A 27,809-nucleotide genomic window follows, 5' to 3' on the forward strand; every position below is an offset into this window, starting at 1 on the left:
TGTTTGCTTTCTGAAGGAATGTTCCAGTGAGGTGATCAGAGAGGTTATTTTCTATCTAACTTGTATATGCCCTATACCCCTTGGGCATATTTTGTCTATAGAAAAAATATTTTGACCTTTAGGTACATTTTGGGCCAGTTGTCAAATAATCCTAGGGCCTATTTAAAAATCTTAGAATAATTTAAGGTTTGCCTTTTATACCTGTTTTGAAAGCCTTTACATTTTTGTCAGGTAATTTTTCCCAAGCCGTGAATATAATCTATTCAAAACATGTTTATGCTATCCATTCTGTTTTTAAATTGAAAAAAATGTTAAAAGTGTTTATGAAGAAAAGTTTAAATAAAATATCTTTAATCTTTAAAAAAAAAAAAACTGAAAACAATGTGAATATCCAACTGATGAATAGATAAAGAAAATGTGGTATAGCCATACAATGAAATACTATTCAGCAATAAAAAGGATCAAACTGGACTTCCCTGGTGGTGCAGTGGTTAAGAATCCACCTGCCAATGCAGGGGACACAGGTTCCAGCCCTGGTCCAGGAAGATCCCACATGCCGCGGAGCAACTAAGCCCATGCACCACAACTAATGAGCCTGCGCTCTAGAGCCCGAGAGCCACAACTACTGAGCCCACGTGCCACAACTTCTGAAGCCCACGTGCCACAACTACTGAAGCCCGCGTGCCTAGAGCCCGTGCTCTGCAACAAGAGAAACCACTGCAATGAGAAGCCCGAGCAACGCAACGAAGAGTCGTCCCCGCTCGCTGCAACTAGTGGAAGACTGCGCGCAGCAACGAAGACCCAACGCAGCCAAAACTAAATTAATTAATTAATTAATTTTTTAAAAAGGGACTTCCCTGGTGGCACAGTGGTTAAGAATCCACCTGCCGATGCAGGGGACACGGGTTCGAGCCCTCATCCAGGAAGATACCACAGCTACTGAAGCCCGGGTGCCTAGAGCCCGTGCTCCGCAACAAGAGAAGCCGCCGCAGTGAGAAGCCCGCGCACCACAACAAACAGCAGCCGGCACTCGCCGCAACGAAGACCCAACGCAGCCAGGAAAAAAAAAAAAAGATCAAACTAATGATACATGCTACGACGCAAATGGACCTTAAAAACATTATGCAAGCTGAAAGAAGCCAGATGCAAAAGATTACATATTGATGTGATGTAATTCATTTTAAATGTCCAGAAGAGGCAAATCTATAGAGACAGAAAGATCAGCTGTTGCCTAGGGCTGGGGGTGGGAGTGGGGGTAAGCTGCAAAAGGGCAGAGGGAACTTTTGGGGATAGTGGAGAAGTCCTAAAACTCATTTATGGGGATGGTTGCACAACTCTAACTCAAAGGCAAATTATGCCTCATTAAGGCTGTTAAAAAATATCTAGCAATGAATTTATTTAAAAAGGTACAAGACCTTTAAGAAGGTCTATATAACATTTTATTGAAGAATATAAAATAATACCTTAATAAAGAATGACCCCATGTCCCTGAATATAAATATTTAATAGCATAAAATAAACATTCTCCATATATTATATATGAATTTCTAATCAGAATCCTTGTGGTCCTATTTTTTTAAATAACTCAAAAGAATGATCTTAAAGTTTACATAAAAGTATAAATGTTTAACAAATTTATACTTTTAACAAAACTGTTTTCTAAAATAGTATTCCAGAAACTGTTTTCTAAAAAGTGCTATCTCTTAAAAAATAAAGCAATATATCAAAAATGTACACCTTAGTTAATTACACCAGAAACCTACCAGAGCTTACAAAGCAGTTTCACTATAAAAAGACAGATGAATGTGAGCCAGTCTGGCATTGGTGTGTTACTATGTGTCCAAGGGAGAGTAAGGTTTGGATATAATCATGTGCACAAGAAAGAACTGTATCTGTGAGGCATTGTATAATCTCAACCTTTTTTTTTTTTTTAACCTAGGAGGCAAGAACATTTCCTTAATGCTTGATTACTAAGTAGAATTGAAAAGAATGGATTTTTAAATTAATGCTTTCCCATATGACATAAGAATAAGATTCAGGAAAGGAGGCAAGATGGTGAGTAGCAGCATGTGGTCCCTGTTAACCCTGCTATTGTTGGAAAAACATGAACTCTACCCAACAGGCTACCAATTACTTGCTCAGTTATCCAATGAGTTACCCAATCCTCAATTTATGGGAAAGCAAGCTCAGTGCAGAAGGATGAAGACCTTTCCAGGGCCTACAGCTGATTTAATTCCCTGGTGGCTCAAAAGAGAAACAAGAACAGACAGTGGGGAGAGGACAGTGGGGAGAGGACAAGTGGAAGAGGAAAGGAGGCAGAGCTGGCAGTGTTGGGGCAACTGACAACAGGTGGCTGGTGCAGTCTTTCCTGGGACAGAGCATAGATGGGTTTGGGATATCTTAGAGCTGGATCTCTGTCCTTGTGACACTACCACCAGCCCCACCATGACAGGGGCTGATTCTCAACATCATAGTACACATCAGAGTTATTTGAGGAGTTTAAAAAGTTTGGATGCCCGTGCCCCACTGTGAACTCAGTTAAGAATCTTTAAGGGTGGGGCCTGGGCATGAGTATTTTTTAAAAATTCAATAGTTGATTTTGAGGTATTGCCTCTGGGAGGTCCAAGAGCAGAGCATATGTCAGCCACTGTATCAAGGACAGCTGTAGCTCCTGGCAACTCTAACCTGGGCCAGAGATTGAAAAGAGATGAGAAAGAAAAAAAGGAAGAAAGTGGTCCAGTGGTTAAGACTTCGCCTTCCAATGCAGGGGATGCGGGTTCGATCCCTGGTTGGAGAGCGAAGATCCCACGTGCCTTGCGGCCAAAAAACCAAAACATAAAACAGAAGCAATATTGTAACAAATTCAATAAAGACTTTTAAAATAATGGTCCATATCAAAAAAATCTTTAAAAAAAAAAAAAGGAAGAAGAAAAAAACTTAATGGTGTGCAGTAATTTTAGCCAATTGGCATATTCCTAGTATTCTGGGGATACTCAGAACCTCTGAGACTACAGATGCGCATTTTGGGAGCCCCCCAGAGCACTTGTCCTGAGCAGCCTAGGGCCAAACAAAGCACATCCACTGGAGAGTGTTGGATCAGGGCACAACCATTAGAAGGTTTTTCCCTGTCAATTTCCTATTCCTTTTGTTCTGTGGCTGTAACTGAAGGATGCTATTATCTTAAAACTTCATTTTATTACTACAAAATATATTCAGAATTTCCACTTTGGGTCTACAGGTATGGTGTTTTCAAAGTGTATTTCTTATACAGCTGGTAGTTTTAGAGTCTTGGTAGTTTTAAAGTCACTCAGCTGTAACTACATAATAAGAGAGGCAAGTGTGAGCAGGTCAGCACCAGCATTAGCTGCCAGGAACATGGGAAAGTGAAGAACTAATTAATGATTCAAATATGCTTATAATTGAATTCTTTCCCTGACCCATTCACATTTTTTCTTAATTCTTTGAAGTTTTCCAAGGCAGAAGTTTTAATTTAAAAAATAAGGGACTCACATGCCCAAAGGAAGAAAAGGAGGTGATTATTTTCCCTCTTTCCTTTCTAGTAAACTAACAGGAAGAGATTTTCTCTGCCTAGGCTAAAGAGAGACATAATGCGCAGTTTACAGAAATGGTTTCCTAAGACATAAAGGACTCTCCTTTCTCTAACTCTCATAAACAATAAGCTCTCTCTCTCATAGAAGGGCTGCAAAGGACAAAAAGAACAACTGCATTTTTCCAGGCTTGAGGGGGGTCCCTAAAGAACTGGGGTACATAAAAAAGAAGCCCAGTTTAGACGTGTGCTCAGGCTTCCTAGGTATGGCAGTGTCACTCTGCTCTTGTGAAACATGTTTATATAAATGTTCACAGACAGTAAAAATAAATTACAAAGTGCAAAAGATAAAATGAAGAGAAAGACAGATGAAACCACTAAGATTTTTTTTAAGCCACAAAATCTAAACAGATCAAGGTCTTTGGGCAGAATAAGAATCGCTAAAAATGGCTAACACAGCCCAGTGCAGTCATAGTAACAGGACCAGAGTTCATTACAGGGACAAAAACAGAGCACTGGGTTCCTGAGTTGAGGCTCCCACTTGGATGTCCCCTGTGCCCATCTTTGACTAACAGTACACATTTTCAGCTTCATGCCAGAATCATGCACGTGGGAACAAGGAGTTCTTACTCAGTTTGGGAACAAGCAGGCTGCTGGCCAAATGCAAATAAATAGCGTTTTACAGGACCCTCCCCTCCCCAGTTTAGCCAAAGCAATCTGGTTTGGCCAAGTGATTTTGAATTGCTCTGCTAAATCCATTGCACTGCAGTAGTCTAAGAGGCTTCATGTAACAAAAGCATTAAGATACATGCAGCTAATTAACCTCCACAGTCAACTCTCCAGGATGCGTGTTAAGTTTGTACAGAAATTTGCAGCTACTTCCCAAATCACATTTTTAGATATATATGTTAACCTCCTACAATCCCCTCCCACCCATAACTGGCTCCAAAACTGCTGATTGCAACATTGACCATTGGAAGTTTCCTTCCTTCTCAACTTCTTTATTGGATGTGGAAACTAAATAAGTGTTCTTAATCTTTTCCTTTTGTTAGTTTTTTAAGTCAACATTTCAGCAGTGGGAGTGGTGGTAGTGATGGGGAGTGAGAATAGGCTGAATTAATGGAATATTTTTACAAATGGAAAAAGAGAACTCAAAAATTTTACATGTACTTTTAAAATTGAGATATAAATCACATCAATAAAAGTCACCATTTTAAAGTTTGTTAATTCAGGAGTTTTTAGTATAATCACAAGGTGTGCAACCATACATGTATGTTTTTTAACCATGCAGAATTGATTTACTAATATCTTTAAGACAGCAAGTAGTGTTTGCATGTAAAAAGTCAAAACTAGGAAAAGTTATCTCCATTCTCACCCTTGTTCTCTGTACATCAGTGGTTCTCAAAGTGTGGTCCCCAGAATACAGCATCAACATCGCCTAGGAACTTGTTAGAAATGCAAATTGGGCCCCATCCCAGATGTACTGATGCAGAAAGTAATGAGTGGGGCCCTATAATCTATGTTTTAACAGACCCTCCAAGTGATTCTGATGCACAGTGACGTTTGAGAACCATTCCTCTAGATCAAGACAATTGCACTAGCTTCACATAACTATAAATATGTAAATGCACATATATTTAACATCAATATATTTTAATAAAAAATATTTTATATTATATTTATACATTCATATTTATAATATATTTATAATAAATATCTGTACTATTTATATCATATATTTATAATAAATATCTGTACTATTTTTGTCATATATTTATAATAAATATCTATTATAAAACATAAATATACATTTTTATAATAGATTTTTGTGAAGCCTGTCCTTCAAATCAATCCATCAATTTTGTTCTGCCAAATAACCACAGTCTAATAGCTATATTTAAAAGCAAACAAAGGAAAAAAAGAAAGGAAAAGCACAAGACCTCAAATGAAAATGAAATGCAAAATAAGTAAGCCCAGCTAAACTACACATTTTGTAAGATGTCCTATTTCTCTACCTTGTATCTCTAGCGTTTATCTATTACAGAGCAGCACCAAGAAATCATAGGATTCTAAACAGTGGAACTCATTTTTTTTTTTTAAGTAGAAGTACCAGAGTTTTCCTTGGGATTCTAAACCCTAAACCTCAAAAGAGACACAGTAGAGCTGCCCAGGTTGTAGCAAGACAAAAAACTGGAGCCCATAGGGTCTCAGAACACGGTTTGAAACCAACTCATTTTGTTGAAACTTTTCCTTTCATTGATGAAGAAAATAAAGCCCCCAAAGCTGATTTGTTAGGGTCCATATAGCTATAGGTTAAAATTATAATCCAGGCCTCCTGACATCTAATCCTAAACCTATTTCTCTACTAGACTGTACCCCTTCCACACTGGCCAGGCATCCCTTTTTCCTTTGGGTAAATTTAATGACTCAGATAATACGAAAAGATAAACATTAAAAAAACAAACAAACAAAGGTCTTCACTACCTACCATCCAAATACAACCACTGTTAAATATCTGTTATATCTCTTTGTAGTTTTTTTTCTGTATGTAAATATGCATATGAACACACACACACATTTGTGCAACTTCCTATCTGGTTGTTTTTTCTACTTAATATTACATGTAAGCATTTTTCCAAGCTCTTCAATTTCCTTTTAAAAATGGAAGTTTTAATGGCTGAATGGGGTTGCTTCACTGAGATCTATCATCTTTTATGCAATTAATCTCTTAGAATTAGATATTTGAGTTGTTTCCAACATTTTATAATGATAAATAAAGCTTCAGTGAGTATCACTGTATACAAATCTTTGTATACTTCTGTGATTATTTCTCTGTGATAAACGCCTGAGAATAGAAATAATAAGTCAAAACGTAAGAATAAGCTTCAATACATGATTGCCCAATTGTCATCTAGACAGGCAGGATATACTACAAGCTGTTTAATAAGTGCTTATTTAAATTCAATCTGAGCATATTATTTTTTCTATCTTCGCTGATTTGCTTGGCAAAAATTAGTGTCTTTCAAATCATAAATGGTTTTATATTAATCACCAACTTTAAAAAGCATTTAAGAATTAAGCATATACTTACTATATGATCCAGCAATACTACTCTTAGGTATTTACTCAGGAGAAAGGGAAATATAATGTCTGCAAAGACTTGTGTACACCCAAAGTGAAAACAACCTAAATGTTCATCAACTGATAAATGAATAAACATATTGTGGTATATCCATACTATGGATTATTATTCAGTAACAAAAAAAGAATAAAAAATTAATACATGAAAGAACATCATGAACCTCAAAAACATGCTAAGTGAGAGAAACCAGACACAAAAGACTACCTGCTATATGAAATTCTAAAAAACAAAACTATAGTAACAGAAAACAGGCCAGTGGTTGTCTGCGGCCAAGGGCAGGGGAGGGAATCTACTGGAAAGAGGCATGACAATACTATTTAGGGTGATAGAACTATATCTTGATTGTGGCAGTGGTTATATAACTGCAAATGATTACAGAAATTCATCGACCTCTTCATTTAAAATGGGTGAATTTTATTGTGTGTAAATTATACCTCAAGCTGGAAAAATCAAAACAAAAACAAAAATCATTTAAGAAATTCTGGGGGAAAAACAACTTATTTTCATTTTTGTGTATTTTCTTTACATTTTTGTCTGTCACAGACCTACTAGAGAATGGACTTGAGGATGTGGGGAGGGGGGAGGGTAAGCTGGGACAAAGTGAGAGAGTGGCATGGACATAGATACACTACCAAACGTAAAATAGATAGCTAGTGGGAAGCAGCTGCATAGCACAGGGAGATCAGCTCGGTGCTTTGTGACCACCTAGAGGGGTGGGATAGGGAGGGTGGGAGGGAGGGAGACGCAAGAGGGAAGAGATATGGAGACATATGTATATGTATAACTGATTCACTTTGTTATAAACCAGAAACTAACACACCATTGTAAAGCAATTATACTCCAATAAAGATGTTTAAAAAACAACAACAAAAAGTTTTTGTCTGTATTCATAATATTCTATGTAGCTATAAGTATAGACTATATGTAAATTTGTATTTAGACATTTTTATATCACAATTTTACATTTCTACAAAGTTTTCATGATTATAATTTAAAATAGTTATACATAATTGTCCAAAGCCCAGAACCATTCTCCTATTGTTAACAGGTAAATTACCAAATTTTAAAGCAAATGATTCCTCCTCAATATTTGGATGCCACCAAGTGGACAAACTGTAATATTACTGAGATTGAGTAGACCATTTTATAAATTTTTAAAAATAACAATTTAGTGTTTAAATTTTTAATGTAAAATTAATTTTTAAAACTAAATAAATTTTAGTAATTAAAACAGATCATTTTATAAATGTACCAGACCATGATGCTCATCTATCTCTTGAAGTAACTTAACTCTCAAATCTGAATCTCTGGAAATCAGTCAAAGAAAAGAACTTCTGTCAAAATCAGGGCCTTTACAAACTAAAACTACAGGTGTAAATGATAGACATGGGTCTCTCTTAAGCCCCAAACCAAAAACCATTTAGGGACCTACAAATGCAAATAGCCTTTGCTGTAGGCCAAATGACTTCCAACAAAACAATAAGTGCTTCCAGGAGGCACAATGAAACCAGTGATGAAACTGTGGTGAAGATTATCTGGAAAGCAGAGAAAGACAGCGGGAAACTCATTCCCTTTTGGGCAAAGCCTTGCTAACTCTCTTTAGAGTCACCAGTATTTTCTCCTTACAGTTCCTGGCCTTTCCAGTTCAAGCTTTTGCTATTGAAATGAAACAGTAACTGGTTAGAGCCACAAAAGGAAAGATTATTTCAGGGAAGTGTTTGGTCCCTGCCAGGGTGGACAAAAGAATGACTTTTTCAAAAGAAGCCTTTGAATGACACCTAGCCATTACCTACCACCAACCGGGGGAGATGAACACTCTGCCTAGAGCCCAACATTCCTCCCAATTATTTTTTCTGATGCTCTTTAACCCTCTCCATCTTGCTGCCAACCTCCATAAATTGAAAAGAAACATTTTTTAAAAAAAAGAAAGAAAAAGAAATCTAGGAATGCCACTCCAAAGAACTCTTAAAGGAATGTCATGAATCCATAAAGTTAGAAACCAGTGAGAGAGAGAAAACATCGCTCACTGAGACAGAACCATGGCTTCATCGTGGTAAATTATAGAGCCTGTCTTCTAATGGCTGAAATGTTTGTTTGCTTGGTTTTTCTTAAATTTTAGTTATGTTTCTTAATAGAAGATACACTCATTCAGTAAAAATTCAAAAGGTACAGAAGAATAAAAAGGGACGTCTGCTTTTAACTGCTTCTGCTGGCTGGTCAGCCCCATTTCCAGAGGCAACCATCAATCCTCTCGTGTGAATCATTACAGAAGTATCCTATACAGAGACAGTTACATATATACACTCTCCCTATATAAACATTCAATCCCATCCCCCCTTTCTTGTTACACAAATGTTGAACCACTGTACACAATGATGCTTTTTTCATTTAACCATACACTACATCATGGCATTCATACCACATCAATACATAGAGTTTCTCATTCATTTTAAAACTGTATTTGCAAATGAAGCAACAGACAAAGGATTAATCTCCAAAATATACAAATAGGTCATGGAGCTCAATATCAAAAAAACGACCCAATTAAAAAATGGGCAGAAGACCTAAATAGACATTTCACTAAAGAAGACATGCAGATGTCCAAGAGGCACATGAAAAGATGCTCAACATCACTAATTATTAGAGAAATGCAAATCAAAACTACAGTGAGGTATCACCTCACACCAGTCAGAATGGCCATCATCAAAAAATCTACAAACAATAAATGCTGGAGAGGGTGTAGAGAAAAGAGAACCTTTTTGCACTGTTGGTGGGAATGTAAATTGATACAGCCACTGTATCAACCTCCAGTATGGCGGTTCCTTAAAAAACTAAAAATAGAACTACCATATGACCCAGCAATCCCACTCCTGGACATATACCCTGAGGAAACCATAATTCAAAAGGACACAGGTAACCCAATGTTCATTGCAGCACTATTTACAATAGCCAGGACATGGAAACAACCTAAATGTCCAACGACAGATGAATGGATAAAGAAGATGTGGTACACATATACAATGGAATATTACTCAGCCATAAAAAGGAACAAAACTGGATCATTTGTAGAGATGTGGAGTCTTGTCATACAGAGTGAAGTAAGCCAGAAAGAGAAAAACAAATACCGTATACTAACGCATATGTGTGGAATCTAGAAAAATGGTACAGATGAACCTATTTGCAGGGCAGGAATAGAGACGTAGATGTAGAGAATGGACATGTGGACACAGAGAGGGAAGGAGAGGGTGGGACGTATTGGGAGATTAGGATTGACATATATACACTACCATGCATAAAATAGGTAGCTAGTGGGAACATGCTATAAAGCACAGGAAGCTCAGCTAGGTGCTCCGTGATGACCTAGATGGGTGGGGGGGGGGGAGGGCAGGGAGGGAGGTTCAAGAGGGAGGAGCTATAGGTATACATATAGCTGATTCACTTCATTGTACAGCAGAAACTAACACAACATTGTAAAGCAATTATACTCCAATAAAAAAAACTGTATCATATTCTATTTGGATGTACCATAAAATATTTAAGGAGTTCCTTATTAAGATGGACATTTAACTTGTTTCCAATTTGTGCTAGTTTTATTATTATCTTCTTTACCTGAAACTCTCTGGGCAAATTTGATTGCTTCTTCAACCGGATCTGAGTTCACAATTTTATCTAGAATACCCAGCTTAAGAGCTTCATTTGCCGAAATATGTCTTCCTAAAAGAAAACAAAATAAAACAAATCAAAGAACAATGTGAGATTAAACCAAAAGCATCACTCTCTCTAGTAGGAAAATTCACTTGTCCTGGGTATAAACATCTGTTACTAAATAAACAAGCACCACGCTGACTGTTACAGTGGAAAGATTACTGCAGAGGTAATCAGAAAACTTGGATTCAAGTTCCAGCTCTACCTTGCACTATTTGTGTGAACTGTACTAGGACCACAATTTCTTCGTTGGTAAATGGCAATAATTATGCTTACCTTGGTAATTCTGAGTATTAAGTGAAAATAATACATTTTCCTTCTATTCTATAAATCTCTATTAGAAGCACTTTATGAACTATAAGTCTCTATATAATAATGAGGATTGATTGTTTGATAATAATAGAGATAAAATATAACAGAGGTAGTAGCAGCACAGCAATAACTACTATCTATTCTTTTTTTTTTTTTTTTTTTTAACTTTTGGGTTTATTTATTTATTTATTTATTTATGGCTGTGTTGGGTCTTCGTTTCTGTGCGAGGGCTTTCTCCAGTTGCGGCGAGCGGGGGCCACTCTTCATCGCGGTGCACGGGCCTCTCACCGTCATGGCCTCTCCTGTTGCGGAGCACAGGCTCCAGAAGCGCAGGCTCAGTAAATTGTGGCTCACGGGCCTAGTTGCTCCGCGGCATGTGGGATCTTCCCAGACCAGGGCTCGAACCCGTGTCCCCTGCATTGGCAGGCAGATTCTCAACCACTGCGCCACCAGGGAAGCCCAGTACTATCTATTCTTATACTAGCATACACCAAGGGCTGCCATTGATTACGAACTGAGTCCTCAAACACAAATATAGTTGGATAGACAGGGGAAAAGAATTATTAAGTTGATATCACATAAGTTATAATCAAAATTTCACAGGAAAAGTGGGGTGGACCTCTGCCATTTTTTGGCTACCCAGCATCTCGACCCTCCCTTAGTTTGTGGAATTGCTAATGCGTGAGCTTTGGAGCTAAAAAGGAAGTTAAAAAGGAAACAGATGATCAGACAATTGTTCCTTCAGACCTGGCACTAGGGTGTGTCCCATGATCCCAAGCTTGGCAAACTGAGTGCTCAATTGAGGGTTTTTAGCTGGAGTGAGTAACACTAAGGAACAGCAGCAGTGTAAATCTCACTTCACAGGTGGTGACATCTAGTGTCTGGTGGTGGTGGTGCCAGGAGCATCTACCATCCACTAGTGACACTGGCAGCCTCTGGTATAGACTGGAAGCTCTAGGAGGTTACAGAAGTTTGATGAGGGTTTGCATTACTCCCACGTTCTCCAGCAGGCGTAAATACGTAATTTGATCTGCACACTCTGAAGCAGGAGGTTAAGGGATATAAGCTTCCCTCACCACAGGGTCAGGAGAGAGACAGTGACACACTGCTTGCTTGTTTACCAGCACCATCTGGGCTTCTGAAGAGCAATCACCAAGTCAGTTTTGCTGGCAACAACTCCATGGTCTTTGCTGCTCTTACAGAGTGTTGGTGGATGCCATCTCTGAGACAAACCCTCCATTCCCAGTTCTTATTAGTGCTTCGGAGAGCTACCAATGGCTTTTCTTGATCAGATAGACAATTCAATGATTTTGGGCAGGGGTCACTCTGTAACAGCAATATTTGGGCAGTTTTCTGGAAATGCCTTTGAAAACAGGCTTCCAGATATCCACCTGGGGTGAGGAGGGCAGTGGGGCGTGGGCACGTGGCTTCAAGAGTGAAGTCTCCTCTGTACAAAATCACTTGAGTGAGGGGTGAGTGAATCAGACTCTCTAGGTTAAGGGGCCCAAAGGGACATGGAATGGAATATGAAAACCTGGGTACTAAAAGGATCTTTGGGGCAACTGAGCAGGGGAAAGGTGAGATGTCCACAGGATGAACTGAAAATTCCTTTAGCTGTAATGTTTTCTTCTGACCTGGATTTCACAAAAGTTGGAAGGACCACTACTGTTCTTACAGAGTCAATGAGATTTCAAGTACTTTTATTCTGTTTCAAGAACCTGAAGACACAGCTCTGTATATCCAACCCAAATCCTCATGCTGAGATTTAAACTTGTTCTTTCTTTTGCTGCTCTGAGTGTAGACAATAACCACTGTCCAATCTAATAAAAGCCCTGCCTAGATCTACTATAAAGAGACGGGGGCAACTGAAGTTGAGACTTCTCCAAGCCAGGTAATCTCAATTTTTTCCAATTTTCTTTGTGGCTTCTTTTCCAAGCTTTAGAAAAAAATTTCTACATGGAACTCTTTCCAGATGCCATTTTAAAGTCCCCCTAAAATTGTACAGACTACTTAAAAAGATAGGTGTCCAACAAAGATGTTAAAAAATAAAATAAAGTAAAATAAAAAGATAGGTGTATGATTCTAATGTTAGCTTTCTTCTAATTCACTGTGACCTTCTCTATGCAAATCAAAATCTATCATATTCTTACTATTTTTACCTCTTCTCTTCATCATGTTAAAAATAGTGATATTTCTATAAGCAGCAGTGCTTTGAAAAAGGCAAATCCTAGTTCACTTTATTTCTTTTTGTCAAAGAAGCCAGATTCCTTCCTGATTTCCTCCAAGATATTCTTGCCTTTCAGGCTTAATACTGAAAGCAGGAACACACAATTCCTCAATATTCCTCCACATGCTTTAATTTCTATGAACTTTAGAATTTACAGACTCATTTCACACTATTATGATTTCCCCCTATATTTTATGCTGCTTTACTTCCTTTCTATTTTGTCTTTTGCAGAATGAACCCTCTCATGTGCTTTGAATTTCTGTAGTATGTTGGGTTGATTGTAAGCATCCTCTTATGAATTCTGCATTAGGTACTTAAAATAGTTCACATTCTTAAAAGTGTACTTATCATACCACTGTAAATTAAAGCAATTTCTAATCTAATTTACTGAAGACAAGAAATTTAGTTTTTAACTCCCTTTTCATGCTCTAAAGAATTTATAACGTCTCCCCATTTAAAGGGGGAAAAATCCATTTTAGACTTTAGTCTAAATTATATATTAGTAACTGTATAAATTTTACACTAGTAATTATATATTAGTAATAATATAGACTCATTATTTTCTAATTTGGACCATGTGTGCACAGTTTTGTATTGTGGTTTCTGTGTCAAACAATAAGTGTATTGGGGCTTTCCTGGTGGTACAGTGGTTAAGAATCTGCCTGCCAATGCAGCGAACAAGGGTTCGAGCCCTGGTCTGGGAAGATCCCACATGCCACAGAGCAACTAAGCCCCTGCACCACAACTACTGAGCCTGTGCTCTAGAGCCCGCGAGCCACAACTACTGAGCCTGTGAGCCACAACTACTGAGCCTGCGCACCTAGAGCCTGTGCTCTGCAACAAGAGAAGCCACCGCAATGAGAAACCCGCATACCACAACAAAGAGTAGCCCCCGCTTGCTGCAACTAGAGAAGATCCCGCACACAGCAACGAAGACCCAATGCAGCCAAAAATAAATAAAATAAAATAAATAAATTTATTTAAAAAAATAAGTGTATTGATTAGCAGTTCTCAAATTTTTTAGTCTTGGGACCCCTTTGCACTCTTAAAAATTATGGAATACTCCAAAGAGCTTTTGTTTATATGGGTTATTTCTATTAATATTTACTCTATTAGAAATTATAACTGAGAACTTTAAAAATGTATCTTTATTAAATCACTTTAAAATAACCATGATAAACCTATTACATATTAACATAAATAAATTTTTAGGCAAAATAACTCTATTTTCAAAATTTTAAAAATTTAGTGAGAAGAGTGTTGTTGTTTTATATTTTTGCAAATTTCTTTAATGTCTGGCTTAATAGAAGACAGCTGGATTCTCATTCCTGCTTCTGCATTCAATCTGTTTTGATACCACATGGCATACAATAACCTCTGGAAAATTCCACTGTATATTTGTGAGCGAATGAGAGTGGAAAAGGCAAGCAATGTCTTATTATTATGAAAATAGTTCTGACTTCATGGACCCCTCCCGCCCCCCCATACACAATGGTCTTAGGTACACCTAGGAGTTCCTGGGCCGCACTTTAAGAACTCCTGATTTAGACCACATTTAAGACTATATAGCATCTTAGTATACAAATGTTCCATACGTTGAGAATTTATTTGTGGCTGGAGTGATTTTAGTTGTTTCAAGAGTAACCTTTTGTTGTGTTTTGTTTTTATCCTTTGGAAGCTTGCAGGAGTCTATTTCCTGGAAATTTAAAATCTTTATCAAAATACAAGGCATTGACATCTCGTCAGTTTTTCCAGGAAAATGAGGTGCTTACTAAAATACAATCTCTGATTCTTTTATGTATCTGAAGAGATTCTTCTATTTTTTCCTTTGGTTATTGCTTCTCCTCTTTTCGCTTTGTGCTCTGGGAGCTTTTATTATTCATAGCAGAGGCCTCTATTATAGACCTCTCATGTCTGCTGCCTTCATTTACATTTTCTGTATCTTTTTTAGAAATTCTTCTGAATTCTATAAACATGTCTCTACCCTCTATGTTGCTGATTCAGTAGTCTGTTCTATTGCATCTTTTTTTTATTGCTTCAAAAGTTATTTTGGCTAATGTTTTGATTTTAAACAGGGTGTTCTTATTTAATAAATAAAATATTTTCTTTTCTAATTTAGAATATTGTGAGTTTTCTAAGATTTTTGTTGCCTTTAATCTGTTTCAACAGACTCACATTTATGTTTCATTTTTCTAATGACACAGAATATTTTCATAGGTTTTTTTTTTTTGGTCTGTTTGTCTTACTCATGAATAATACTTGCTGATATTTATTATTGCTGACTGGGAGCCCTGGGTATTAAAACTCACCCTTAACATCTTGTTCGAATATAGAGAAAACCCACATGGACCTAACTAAATCTGAAAGACTGGCAGGATAAAGACGCCATTCGCAACTTCTTCCCCAGTACCCTGGGTGGCAAGAGGTACCTCATCAAAGACTAGAGTCTGAGGGCATCCCTGTCCTGGGAAAGATCATAAAGTAACTATGGGGCTGAGAAAAAGCTCTATGAGAATAGAGAAGAGGCTTTCTGTGCTGTTCAGTGAAAAAGAAAGACGGGACCTAGAAAATAACAGCAGAAGGAACATCAGGGCACTGTAGTTTTCATCAGTTGGACAGAGAACGTCAGGGAATATACTGCATCGTGCCCAAGTGTGTGTTTTGTGGTTACTGCTAAAGATTCAGTTGTTTTCAGGTGGCATTTTAAGGGAATCGTGGAGAAGCAGTGGTTGTTGTAATTGTTCCACTTTCCAGAATTATCTCTCTTATGGTTTTCAGAAGATCAGAAAAGGTTAGCTATTTATTAATTTAATCTAAATTTATTTACTTATTAATTTCCTATGGGGGCAGTGCCTATAGAGCTGGTATTTTTCTTCATTAACATCAGCAGGGAATCTTCAACTTTCAGTAACAATTTTTTAGCATCCCTTCTTAGAAAAAAAAATGTTTTCCAGAAGCAAGAGTCTTAATATCATCATTATTAATGGCTACTGTATTAGTTTCCTATACAGATTACCACAAACCTTGCATCTTAAAACAGCACACATTTATTATCTTAGTTTAGGAGTCAGAAATCTAAAATAGGTCAGCAGAATTGTGCTCCTTCTGGAGGCTCTGAGAGAGAATCTGTTCCTGGGCTTTTCTAGCCTCTAGAAGCTGCCTACATTTCTTCTCTTCCTCCATCTTCAAAGCCAGCTGTGTATCATCTTCTCTCCCTCCTGCCTTCCTCTTCTAAGGACGCTTGTGATAAATTGGGCCTACCTAGACAATCTAGAATAATCTCCCATCTTGAGATCCTTAATTTAATCACAACTGCAAGGTCCCTTTCGAATGTAAGGTAATATATTCACAGGTTCTAGGGATTAGGATGTGGACATCTTGGAGAGAGGCATTATTATGCCTACCACAGTTACCATTTATAAAATGTCTCCTCTGTGACAGGTACTATACCATAATCAAGTCATGTAATTTCATTATGCCTTACACAACTATGTGGTTGTTTTGCTGATGAGAAAATGAAGACTGAGAGAAGTTCAGACAATCTCCCTTCTAAATTTCAGGCCAGTCTATCCAACTGTCTACCTGACACCTCAAGTTGGATGTCAAACCTTAACATGTCCAAAACTAAGCTCTTGTGATTCCCCCCTACAACCTGCTCTACCAGCAGAATTCCCCTTTTCTCAGTAATGGCGCCATCCTTCCAGCTGCTCAGGCCATTAGAATCATCATTTTCTCTCCCCTCTCCCTCACCTCTCACATTTGATCTGTCACAAAATCCTGTTGGCTCAAAATATTTCCAGAATTTGACCATGTCTCACCATTTACATTGTTACCACTCAGGTCTAACCTCCCATCATGGCTCCCTTGGATTATTAAAGCAGGCTTCTAATCAGTCTTCCTATTTCTGGCCTAACCTCCAATTAATATATTTTCAGTAGCCAGAGTGATCTTTTAAAAAACATAAGTGACAGCATGTTTGTTAGTCTTCTGCTCAAAACACTCTAATGCCTTTCTACCTCATTCAGAAGAAAAGCCAAAGTTCTCTCTATTATCTTCAAGGCCCTACCTGATGTGACTTCACCCCCTACTACTCTTCCCCTTACTCACCTTACTCTAGCTTCATTGACCTTCTTGCTGTTCTTGGAAATTTCCAAGTATGCCACTACCTCAGGGCTTGGTATTTGCTATTTTCTCCACATGGAATATCTTCCTCCAGATATTGGCATAACAAGCTTCCTCCATCCTTCAGGTATTCACTCACATTCATTTTGTAGGAAAGCCTTTCCCAACTATCCTACCTAAAATATTACTCAACCCCCAGCCCTATCATTTTACATTTCCCCTTTCTGCTTTATGTTTTCTCCTTAGCACTGATCTCCATCTAACCTACCATGTATACTACTTACATAATAGGTAGGCATGGAGCTTAAGAAGAGTATACAGTGTGGTAGCTGGTCTCCAAAGTGACCTGCCATGTGTTTGACCTGTAGGTATTCAAGTTCCCCTCCCAAGTTGGATGGGGAAGACTTGTATATTCAATAGAATAGTTCAGAAAAGATGGCATGTGACTCCAAAGCTAGGTCATAAAAGACATTGCAGTCTTTGCCTTGCTCTCTCTTGGATCACTCACTCTAGAGGAAGCCAGCTTCCATGCTGTGAGGATATGCAGGCAGCTCTAGGGAGAGGTCCACGTGCAGAGGAAATGAAGCCTCCTGCCAACAGTCAGCAGCAGCCATCCATGTGAGCGCACCACCTTGGAAGTAGATCTTGGAAGTAGATCCTCCAGCCCCAGTCAGGTTTTCAGATGACTATGGCCACAGTCAGTATCTTGACTGCAACTTCATGAAAAACCTTGAGCTAGAACCCAACTAAGCTGTTCCCAAATTCCTGACCCACAGAAACAAGGGAAGAAAAACACTGCCAATCAAACCACAACTCACAATGAATGTAAGAGGCATCCTGATTTCAAAGACGTGGAAAACACTGTGCATTTTTGAATTGATGAAATATGATAATGATAATTATTGTTATCGTTGTTGTTTTCTGTATATGCTCTCCATAAGGGCAGGAGTTTTTGTAGGTTTGATTTACCTCTATAGGCCCACTGCCTACAACAGGGCCCAGCACATGAGAAAAAATTAAACAGCTGCTGCATGAGTGAATAAAAATTAATTTGTACAAGGCATAATGTTTATATGTGGTACAGCTGGGATTCAAGCTCAGGTCTTTGATTCTAAAGATCGTGCTCTTTTTATAGTCCATTCTTTGGGATATAGTCTATTGCCAAGATCCTCATCTTATTTTTACTCAATCCTCCTCTTTCACTAAAGTCAGATATGGGAATAATAACATATAGCTAACAATTTTTACCATGCCTAGGACTGTTCTAAGCACATTGCATGCATTAAGGTATCTAATCTTCACCACACCACCATATGGTAAGTGCTATTGTCATAAATATTTATGAGGAAACTAAGGCACAGAGAGGTAAAGTGTCTGACCCAAGGTCTCATTAGTTCTACCTGTTTGGAGTAAATAGTTATGTATGTTCTTTCTTCCAACCTCACTTCGACTGGCAATAGCTTTCTATGTCTTATCATATTTGGTAAATTCAGGGTCTCTAGATGATTTCTAGTGTTGCATTGTTCACATTCCCTATTGAAAGAGAAAACTTCTATTTGAAGCTAATATCTTAACACCTGGAAAATGAAAAATGCGGTCATTTCCAAACTAAAACTTGAAATCTTTCCTTGGAAATTCTGGTTTTAATTCTTGTTTATATTATAATTTCTAAATTAGATCTGAATATAATGAACCCTACGTGAAACCAGTGTCTATGAGTAGACACTTAAATGTGATTAGGGCTTTGTATACACTTTCATTTAGAAGGCACTCACATTTGCTCTTCATGGTAACTTTTGAGAAGCTCTCAGAAAAGGCATTCTTTACATTTAAAGATGAGAAAATTGACATCAAAGAAGTTAAAGTATCCTCTTAAAATTACATGGGTAGGGAATGGTCAAGCCAGAATGTTTCTAAATCCTAGTCCAGTTCCTCACATTGAACTAGACAGCCATTGGCAGGGTTAGTACTGACCTGACGTAATTAAGTCAAGTGCAGCAGGAACTCCAATAAGTCTGGGGAGAAGCTGGGTTCCTCTTGCACCAGGAAGGATTCCTAGTGTGACTTCTGGGAAGCCAACTTGAGCCTATCGAAGATTGAAGGCATAAACGTCATTAGAATGAGATGATATATTCAGAGTCAAGGCAAGCATTCCCCTGGGTTTCTCACACCCTCAAAAACATTGCTGCATAGAATTCAGTGAGAGTTTCTACAGAGGAAATTAGTGCACACCCTCTCCTTTAATTAATAGCATAAATAGAGCTGTGCCATCCCTAAGTCTTCATGTTGAAACACATCTCCAGCTTCTTACACAATTCTTCTCTGACTCTATTATGACCTGTCTCAGCTAACACAAATAATAGTCTCCAGAAACAGTTTTATGGAACCCTGAAAGAGCCAAGCAGTCAAGAAATTAAAAAGACAATTCACAGAATGGGAAAAAATATTTGCTAATAATATATGTGGAATATATAAAGAACATTTACAACTCAATAATAAAAAGACAAATGATCCAATTCACATGGGCAAAGCATCTGAATAGACATTACTCCAAAGAGATACAAATGGCCAATAAGCACATGAAAAGATGCTCAATATCATTAGCCATCAGGGAAATGCAAATCAAAACTACAAGATACCATTTCATACCCACTATGATGGCTATAATAAAAAAGACAGATAATAACAAGTTTTAGAGAGTATGTGGAGCATACAAAACCCTCATATATTGCTGGTGGGAATGTAAAATGATGCAGTCACTTTGGAAAACAATTTGGCAGTTTCTCAAAGGTTAACCATAGAGTTACCATACAACCCAGCAATTCCACTCCTCAATATATACCCAAAAGAAATGAAAACATGCCCACAAAAAACACTTGTGCAAAACTTTTCATAGCATCATTGTTCATAAATCCAAGAAAGAAGAAACAATCTAAATGTCCATCAAGTAATGAATGAATAAAGAAAATGTGGTATATCCATAAAAAGAAATATTCAGCCATGGAAAGGAATAAAATACTAATGACATGTTACAACACAGGTGAACCTTGAAAACATAATGGTAAGTGGAAAAAACCAGACACAAAAGACAACATATTGTATGTTTTCATTTATATGAAGTGTCTAGAATAGGCAAATCCATACAGACAGAAAGTAGATTAGTAATTGCTAGGACTGGGGGAGAGGGAAATGATGGGTTACTCCTAAAAGGTGTGAAGTTTCTTTTGAGGGTGATGAAATATTGTAAAATCAACTGTGGTAATGATTGCATAACTCTGTGAATATACTAATATATCGCTGGACTGTACACTTTAAATGAATGAATTATATGGTATATGAATTATACCTCAGTGAAGCTATTATAAAAAGAGAAAGAAAGAAAGAAAGAAAGAAAGAAAGAAAGAAAGAAAGAAAGAAAGAAAGAAAGAAAGAAAGAAAGAAAAGAAAGAAAGAAAAAGAAAGAAAGAAAGAAAGAAAGAAAGAAAGAAAGAAAGAAAGAAAGAAAGAAAGAAAGAAAGAAAGAAAGAAAGAAAGAAAAAGAAAGAAAGAAAGAAAGGAAGGGAGGAAGAAAGGAAGAAAGTCAGGCAGCAACCTCAGTCCAGATGAGAGGGTGAGCTTGAGACCTTAATCACATGCCTCTCTTGGCCTTAAAAGTGGCCAAAGCTCTGTTAGTCATTTTCCAGGTATAAGGGTGGGAGGAGGAGGGTACTTAAATACAGACTGCCATTTACCCAAATCGTGATGCCAACAGCTCCAAAACACCTGGAATGTTTGAGCCTCTCTCACTTGAGGCTTTCCTAGCAGTTGATCACCATTTTTCCCACCAGTGGTCATCCCTATCCCTTGACTTACTATTGCTTATAACTTAGATCTGCACTCAGTATGCAGAAGGTCATGGTATGAGGAACACAGAAAAAGGAACACTTAGGATATGTGTGTTTATAAGTTTTATAAAAAATTAAAACAACATAGTGAAATGGTTAAATAAATTATGATAAATCTATAAGATGAAAAATTATGCAACCATTTAAAATGATATTTTTAAGTAATATTTCCAATAAGATTGACAGCAAATTTCTCATCAGAAACCATGGAGAGGGCTTCCCTCATGGCACACTGGTTAAGAATCCACCTGTCAATGCAGGAGACACAGGTTCAAGCCCTGGTCCGGGAAGATCCCACATGCCACGGAGCAACAAAGCCCATGCGCCATAACTACTGAGTCTGCACTCTAGAGCCCGCTAGCCATGACTACTGAGCCCACATGCCACAGCTACCAAACCCCATGCACCTAGAGCCCGTGCTCTGCAACAAGAGAAGCCACCACAATAAGAAGCCTGCTCACCACAAGGAAGAGTAGACCCCACTCACCACAACTAGAAAAAGCCCACACCCAGCAACGAAGACCCAACACAGCCAAAAATAAACAAAGTAATTAATTAATTAAGAAAAAAAAAAGAAACCAGGGAGACCAGTGCCAGTGGGATGACATGTTCAAAGTACTGAAAGAAAAGTACTGTCCACCAAGAATTCTACATCCAGCAAAACTAGTCTTTAAAAATGAAGGCAAATTGGGACTTCCCTGGTGGTGCAGTTGTTAAGAATCTGCCTGCCAATGCAGGGGACACAGGTTCGAGCCCTGGTCCGGGAAGATCCCACATGTCACGGAGCAATTAAGCCCGTGCACCACAACTACTGAGCCTACACTCTAGAGCCTGCGAGCCACAACTACTAACACCCGTGAGCCTAGAGTCCATGCTCCACAACAAGAGAAGCCACCGCAATGAGAAGCCCGCGCACCACAGTGAAGAGTAGCCCCCGCTCACCGCAACTAGAGAAAGCCCACATGCAGCAATGAAGACCCAACACAGCCCAAAATAAATAAATAAATAAAAATTTATTTTAAAAATGAAGGCAAATTAAGACATTTTCAGATAAATAAAAATTGAATTTGTTGCTAGCAGATCTGCCCTACAAGAAATCCTTCAGGATGAAATGAAAAGACACTAGACAGTAACTCAAATCCCCATGAAGGAATAAAGAACACTGTTAAAGGGTAACTACACAGGTAAATATAAAAGACAGTATTAATGTAATTTTTTGTTTGCAATTCCTCTTTTTTCTTACCTGATTTAAAAGACCACTACATTAAGCAATAATTATATATTTATGTTGATGGGCATGAAATGTATAATGATATAATTTGTGACAATAACAGCATAAAGGGGGTGTGTAACAGAACTATGTGGGAGCAAATTTTTTACATACTATTGAAATTAAGTTGGTATTAATCTGAACTAGCTTGTCAGAAATTAAGACATTAGTCTCCAGGGCAACCACCACTAAGAAAATAACTCAAAAATATACAGTGAAAGAAACAATAAGAGAATTAAAAGTGTACTAGAACTTATCCATTTAATACAAACAAAAGCATTAATGGAGGAATTGAGGAATGAAAAAATATAAGACGTAGAAAACAAACAGCAAAATGGCAAAAGTCCTTCCTTATCAGTAATTATGTTAAATGTAAATGGTAGAGATTGGTAGAATGGATAAAGAATATTTAACAATAATTTAAATACGGTATTAGTATAAAAATAGAGTACAGGTGAAATACAATAAAATTCCAAATGTAGTTTTTAAAAAAATAAAAAAGATTGCAAAGAAAAAAAAAAGTAAGAAAAAAAATTACACAGGAAAAAGACAAGGAAGAAAAAAAATAAAATGTTAATAGTGGTTATTTCTGAACTGTGAGTTTATGGTGACTTCAGTTTTACATCTTTATACTTTCCTGTATTTTATAGTCTATTACAATGATGAATATTATCTTTATTATTAGAAAAATATATTACTTATAAAAATATTACTATTATAAAACTGGTATCACAAACCTCAATCTATATGTCTAATAACCCAAATTAAATCTATTTCCAGAAATAAATGGATTTACTAGTTGTGCGCTGTTTCCAATAGGAACTTGTCTTCTTAGGTACTAAAAATTATGAGACCACAAAACTGAAATGTTTGAGATAGGAAACAAAAATTTAAATAAATATGCACACTCAGGGGTGATAGTCAAAATATTTAATACCTCATACTGCATGAGCATGGCTCAGTGAAATCTGATGTGGGCCATAGTACTAGAGCAAGGTCCTGGGGGTCCTGTACAGGAGTTCCCCTTTAGCTAGTGGGTCATGGGAAGGTCCAAAGGCTAGGGTTAGGGGAAGTGATGGGACAGTCACAGGCTCAGGGTAGTAGCTCTTTATCAACTAGAATGGACATATTTCAACATTTCAACAACCAGTAACACTGTACTCGCACATAACAGCTGAACACCAGTGCTAGAAAAACCTAAGAGTTGTGAACCAGTAAGCTAACCATTCAAAATGATCAAGTCTGATGCTTATGACTACATTTAGAGCTTGCTCTAAAGAAAAGCTCCCTACATCAAACCCCATATGGATCCCCTCTGTTACCTCTGCATGGGCAATCCTATAGTGACAGCCCAGGGCCAGCTCCAGTCCCCCTCCTAAAGCCACCCTTTGGATAGCTGCCACCACAGGCTTCTTGTTTCTCTGTATTTCATCTACTACACTTCCCAGTGTCAAGTCAAAGGTCATATCAGCACTGAAGCCACGGATATCAGCACCTAAGAACACAAAGACAAGGAAAAAAGAGAGTTGAGGAAGACTTGGGCTTTGCTATAGAACAATAAGTTACCAGATTACACTTAAGGAATCTCAGACCTCTTTGGACCCATGAAACACTTTATCCTTTGGTTGCAGACACAGTAAAGGAACAAGTAGCCTGGAAAATGTAGAGAGATATGAGAGAAAATCCTCAAATCTTTATCAGAAGTCCTGTAATCTAAAATCTGTCTTTCCATATGATAGTAGTAACTCTACTTTTAGAAAAATTTGAAAGCTCAGAAAAGGGAAGCAAAGATTCTAAGATTGAGTCAGCCATTCCCATTTTTTGCATGATACTGCTCACCAACTCTATTCACAGCAATTTAGACCCATATCTTTGTTAAGGGCACCAGTCATTACAATATAAAACCTCAGGGTAAAATGCAGACATATTTGTGAGTTATATGTTAATCAATCAGCTTAGAATTACATTTCTGTGATAGACTTTTTTGTGATCAATAAAAGTAACAACATTTACTGCTTTTCCTAATTATAAAAATAATATGCATTATAGAAATTTTGAAAAATACACCAAATTATAAAGGACAAAAATATTACTCCAAATATCACCACACAGAGATAACAATGTAATATTTTGGTGAATTTTTAGTTTTTTCCCAACACATGTATGTAAATTGCTGTGTGACCTTGAGTAAGTTATTTAACCATTTTGTTTCAATACCTATCTTAAATGACTGATGTGACAATTAAATGAATGTTTACTGTAATATATATTTTTTAACAATATTGAGAACACTCTGTAAAGTCATTTTTTATATTTTCCTTTTTTCACATAACATTATACATAGTAGTGAGCTTTTCCCCTATAGCATTATACGTTCTTTGAAAATATTAAGCCTGGTACAAGTTAAAAAGTTACATTAATTATTTCATGTTCAGCCTTTCTTTTTTTTTTTTTTTTTTTTTGCTACCTGCTCCTCATCTAGCATCCATCCAGGGATTATGCTTTTTTTCTCACCAATCCATCATATTTCACACTCTACTGTTATTATTTATTTTTATTTTTTTAGATTCCTTTTGGTTCTAGAGAAACAAGGTGAACTTCAGTCTGAATGTCACGTCTATTATTCCTGTAACTTCAGGTTAAACTAATTTTTCAAGTAACAGAAGCAATTAACATTTGTTGGATAAAAACTATACATCAGGCACTGGGCTAAGTAGTTTCATATATTGTCTCATTTAATTTACTTAACATCTAAGTTAAATAGTCTATTAACAATTTCCATTTTACAGGTTTAAGTTTAAGGCTTTGAGATGTTAAGTGACTAGTTCGGACATGATTCTGTAACTGGTCGAATAAGGATTTGAGCTCAGGCAGTTTGACTATACAGCTCACATTCTTAAATGTTATACTACATTCTTCTACTTGCAGCAAAAGGTTAGTATGATCATCCCAATTTTATAGAAACCAAGGCACAGACAAGAGTATAGTGATTTCACTTTTTAACTGTTTATCTCTGGCACATAGAAATGCAATTAATTTTTGGATACTGATTTTACATCCAGCAAAATTCCTAAATTCTATTATTAATTCTAATAATTTTCTGATAGGTTTATTTTTTACAAATACTCATGTCTTCTGAATAATGATGTTTCTGTTTCTTCCTTCCCAGTCCTTATACCTTATTTCTTTCTCTAGGCTGGCCAGGGCCTAGAATATAATGTCAAATACAAATAGTGATAGCAGCCAGCCTTGTCTTATTCCTTTCTGAAAAGGAAAGCATTCAATTTACCATTTTGTTTGATGCTTGCTGTAGGTTTTTAAAAATAGATACATTTTGCCTGATGACGACATTTTCTTTCTATATTTAGTTTACTACGAATTTTAATCTTTAATGCATGCTAAACGTTACCAAGTGTTTTTTTCTGAATCTCTTGAAATAATCACATGATTTTCCTCCTTTAATCTTTTAATAGGATGAATTACATTGATTTCTCATGTTTAATCAATCTGGTATTTCTGGGATGAAAGTGATATATCATGCTTTTTATATATCATTAGATTCAGTTTTATTATATACTGTTTCAGAGTTTTGTTTTGTTTTGTTTTGTTTTAAGATGTTAGCTATGAGTTTTTTTTTTGTTTTTTTTTTTTAATTTACTTATTTATTTATTTATTTTTGGCTGTGTTGGGTCTTCGTTTCTGTGCGAGGGCTTTCTCCAGTTGCGGCAAGTGGGGGCCACTCTTCATCGCGGTGCGCGGGCCTCTCACCATCGTGGCCTCTCTTGTTGCGGAGCACAGGCTCCAGACGCGCAGGCTCAGTAGTTGTGGCTCACAGGCCCAGCCGCTCCGCGGCATGTGGGATCCTCCCAGACCAGGGCTCGAACCTGTGTCCCTTGCATTAGCAGGCAGACTCCCAACCACTGCGCCACCAGGGAAGCCCTGTTTCAGAGTTTTATATCTAGGTTTACAAATAAAATTGGCCTTTAATTTTGCTTTTTCATACTGTCCTTGGCAGGTTTTGTTATCAAGGTTATGCTAGCCTCACAAGATGAGTTGGGAAGTGTACTGGATAGAACGGTGTCCACCCAGAGCCTGTGAATGTGATCTTATTTGGAAATAGGGTCTTTGCAGATATAATCAGGTAAAGAAGAGGTCATACTGGATCAGTGTGGGTCTATATAAGATCAGGGAAATTTGGACACAGAGGAGAAAGCCACAGGAAGACAGAGGCAGAGACAGGGATAATGCAGCAACAAGCCAAGGAATGCCAAGGATTGCCAGCAACCACAGAAGCTAGAAGAGGCAAGGAAGGATTCTTCCCTAGAGGCTTTGGAGAAAGAATGGCCTTGCAGATATCTTGATTTTGTACTTTTAGCCTCTGGAACTCTGAGAGAATAAACTTCTGTTGTTTTAAGCCACCCAGTTTGTGCTCACTTGTTATGGCAGCCCCAGGAAACTAATATAGAAAGTGTTCCCTCTTATTTTTATTCTCTGAAATGTTTGTGTAAAATTAGAATAATATTTTCCTTGACTTTTCAGTTAGAGGTTACCAATGAAGTCATCTGGGACTTGAATTTACTTTGTGAGATTTTTGATTACTGACTCAATTTCTTTAATGGTTTTCTGTTTCTTCTTGAGTCAATTTTGTAAGCTCTGTTTTTCTACTTGTTCATATTATCTTTTTTAATGGCTAGAGCATCTTCAGTGATATCCCTTTTGTCATTCTTTATATGTATTGTTTGTACCGTCTCTTTTTTTTTCTTGATAAGCCTCTCCGAAGCTTTATCAATTTTATTAGTATTTTCAAAGAACTTCTGATATTATTGTTCTCTTGATTCACATTCGTATTCTATTTTAGTAATTTCCCCTCTATCATTTCCTTCCTTCTACTTCATTTGGATCTATTTTACTGTTTGTTTTGTTAGTTCCTTAATATAGATGCTTACCACAATATGTTTCAGTGTTTTTTCTTTTCTGATATATACCTTTAAGGCCATACATTTCCTGCTAAGCTTTGCTTTAACTGTATCCCTCAAGTTTTATATATTGTTTTTACTATCAGTCAGTTAAAAATATTTTCTAAATTGCATTATGATTTCTGCTTTGACTCAAAGTTTATTAAGAAATGAATTTATTTTCCAAACACATGAGAATCTCTAGTTATATTTTAGTTATTGGTTTCTAGCTTGATTGCACTGTTGTCAGAGAACACATTCTAAATGAAATTTATTGAGATAAGCTTTCACAGTCCAGTAGCTGATCAACTTTTGTAAATGTTGCAGATTGGAGAAGAATACATATTTTCCGATTGCTGGGCACATTGTTCTATCTAAGTCCATTAAGTCAAGTCTGACAATCCCTAATGCTTTTCCAGGACAATTATTTTTGCTGCCTCTGAACTCTAACTACATTCTCTCCTACCTCCTTTTTTACAAAGAAATATCAGTTCTGATTTTTCATAATTCTGATCCCTCACTCCATGCCTCAAAGTCACCATCTTGGGCTCCCAATCTTAAGTTTTCAAACAGTTGAGTAAGCTATTTAATAGCTGGTTAATGTTTGGCCCATTATTTAATTTCTCTTAGGCTTAGCCTTCTCAT

At 37.1% G+C, this 27,809-nt stretch overlaps 1 protein-coding gene across 3 annotated transcripts in view; it reads right to left on the reverse strand.

The window, feature by feature from the left end:
• EHHADH (enoyl-CoA hydratase and 3-hydroxyacyl CoA dehydrogenase) overlaps positions 1–27,809 on the reverse strand; it is a 58,781-nt gene that overhangs the window by 24,326 nt on the left and 6,646 nt on the right. For all 3 annotated transcript variants that reach the window (XM_082461462.1, XM_082461461.1, XM_082461460.1), the window contains 3 exons: positions 23,532–23,704; positions 19,030–19,141; positions 10,299–10,403 (listed from right to left, as the gene is read on the reverse strand). In XM_082461462.1, the coding sequence (XP_082317588.1) occupies positions 10,299–10,403; positions 19,030–19,141; positions 23,532–23,675 (361 nt within the window). In that variant the 5' untranslated portion in view covers positions 23,676–23,704. The remainder of the gene's footprint in view (positions 1–10,298; positions 10,404–19,029; positions 19,142–23,531; positions 23,705–27,809) is intronic.

Source organism: Balaenoptera physalus (assembly GCF_965194825.1).
Source record: "Balaenoptera physalus genome assembly, chromosome: 4".
Lineage (NCBI taxonomy): Eukaryota > Metazoa > Chordata > Mammalia > Artiodactyla > Balaenopteridae > Balaenoptera > Balaenoptera physalus.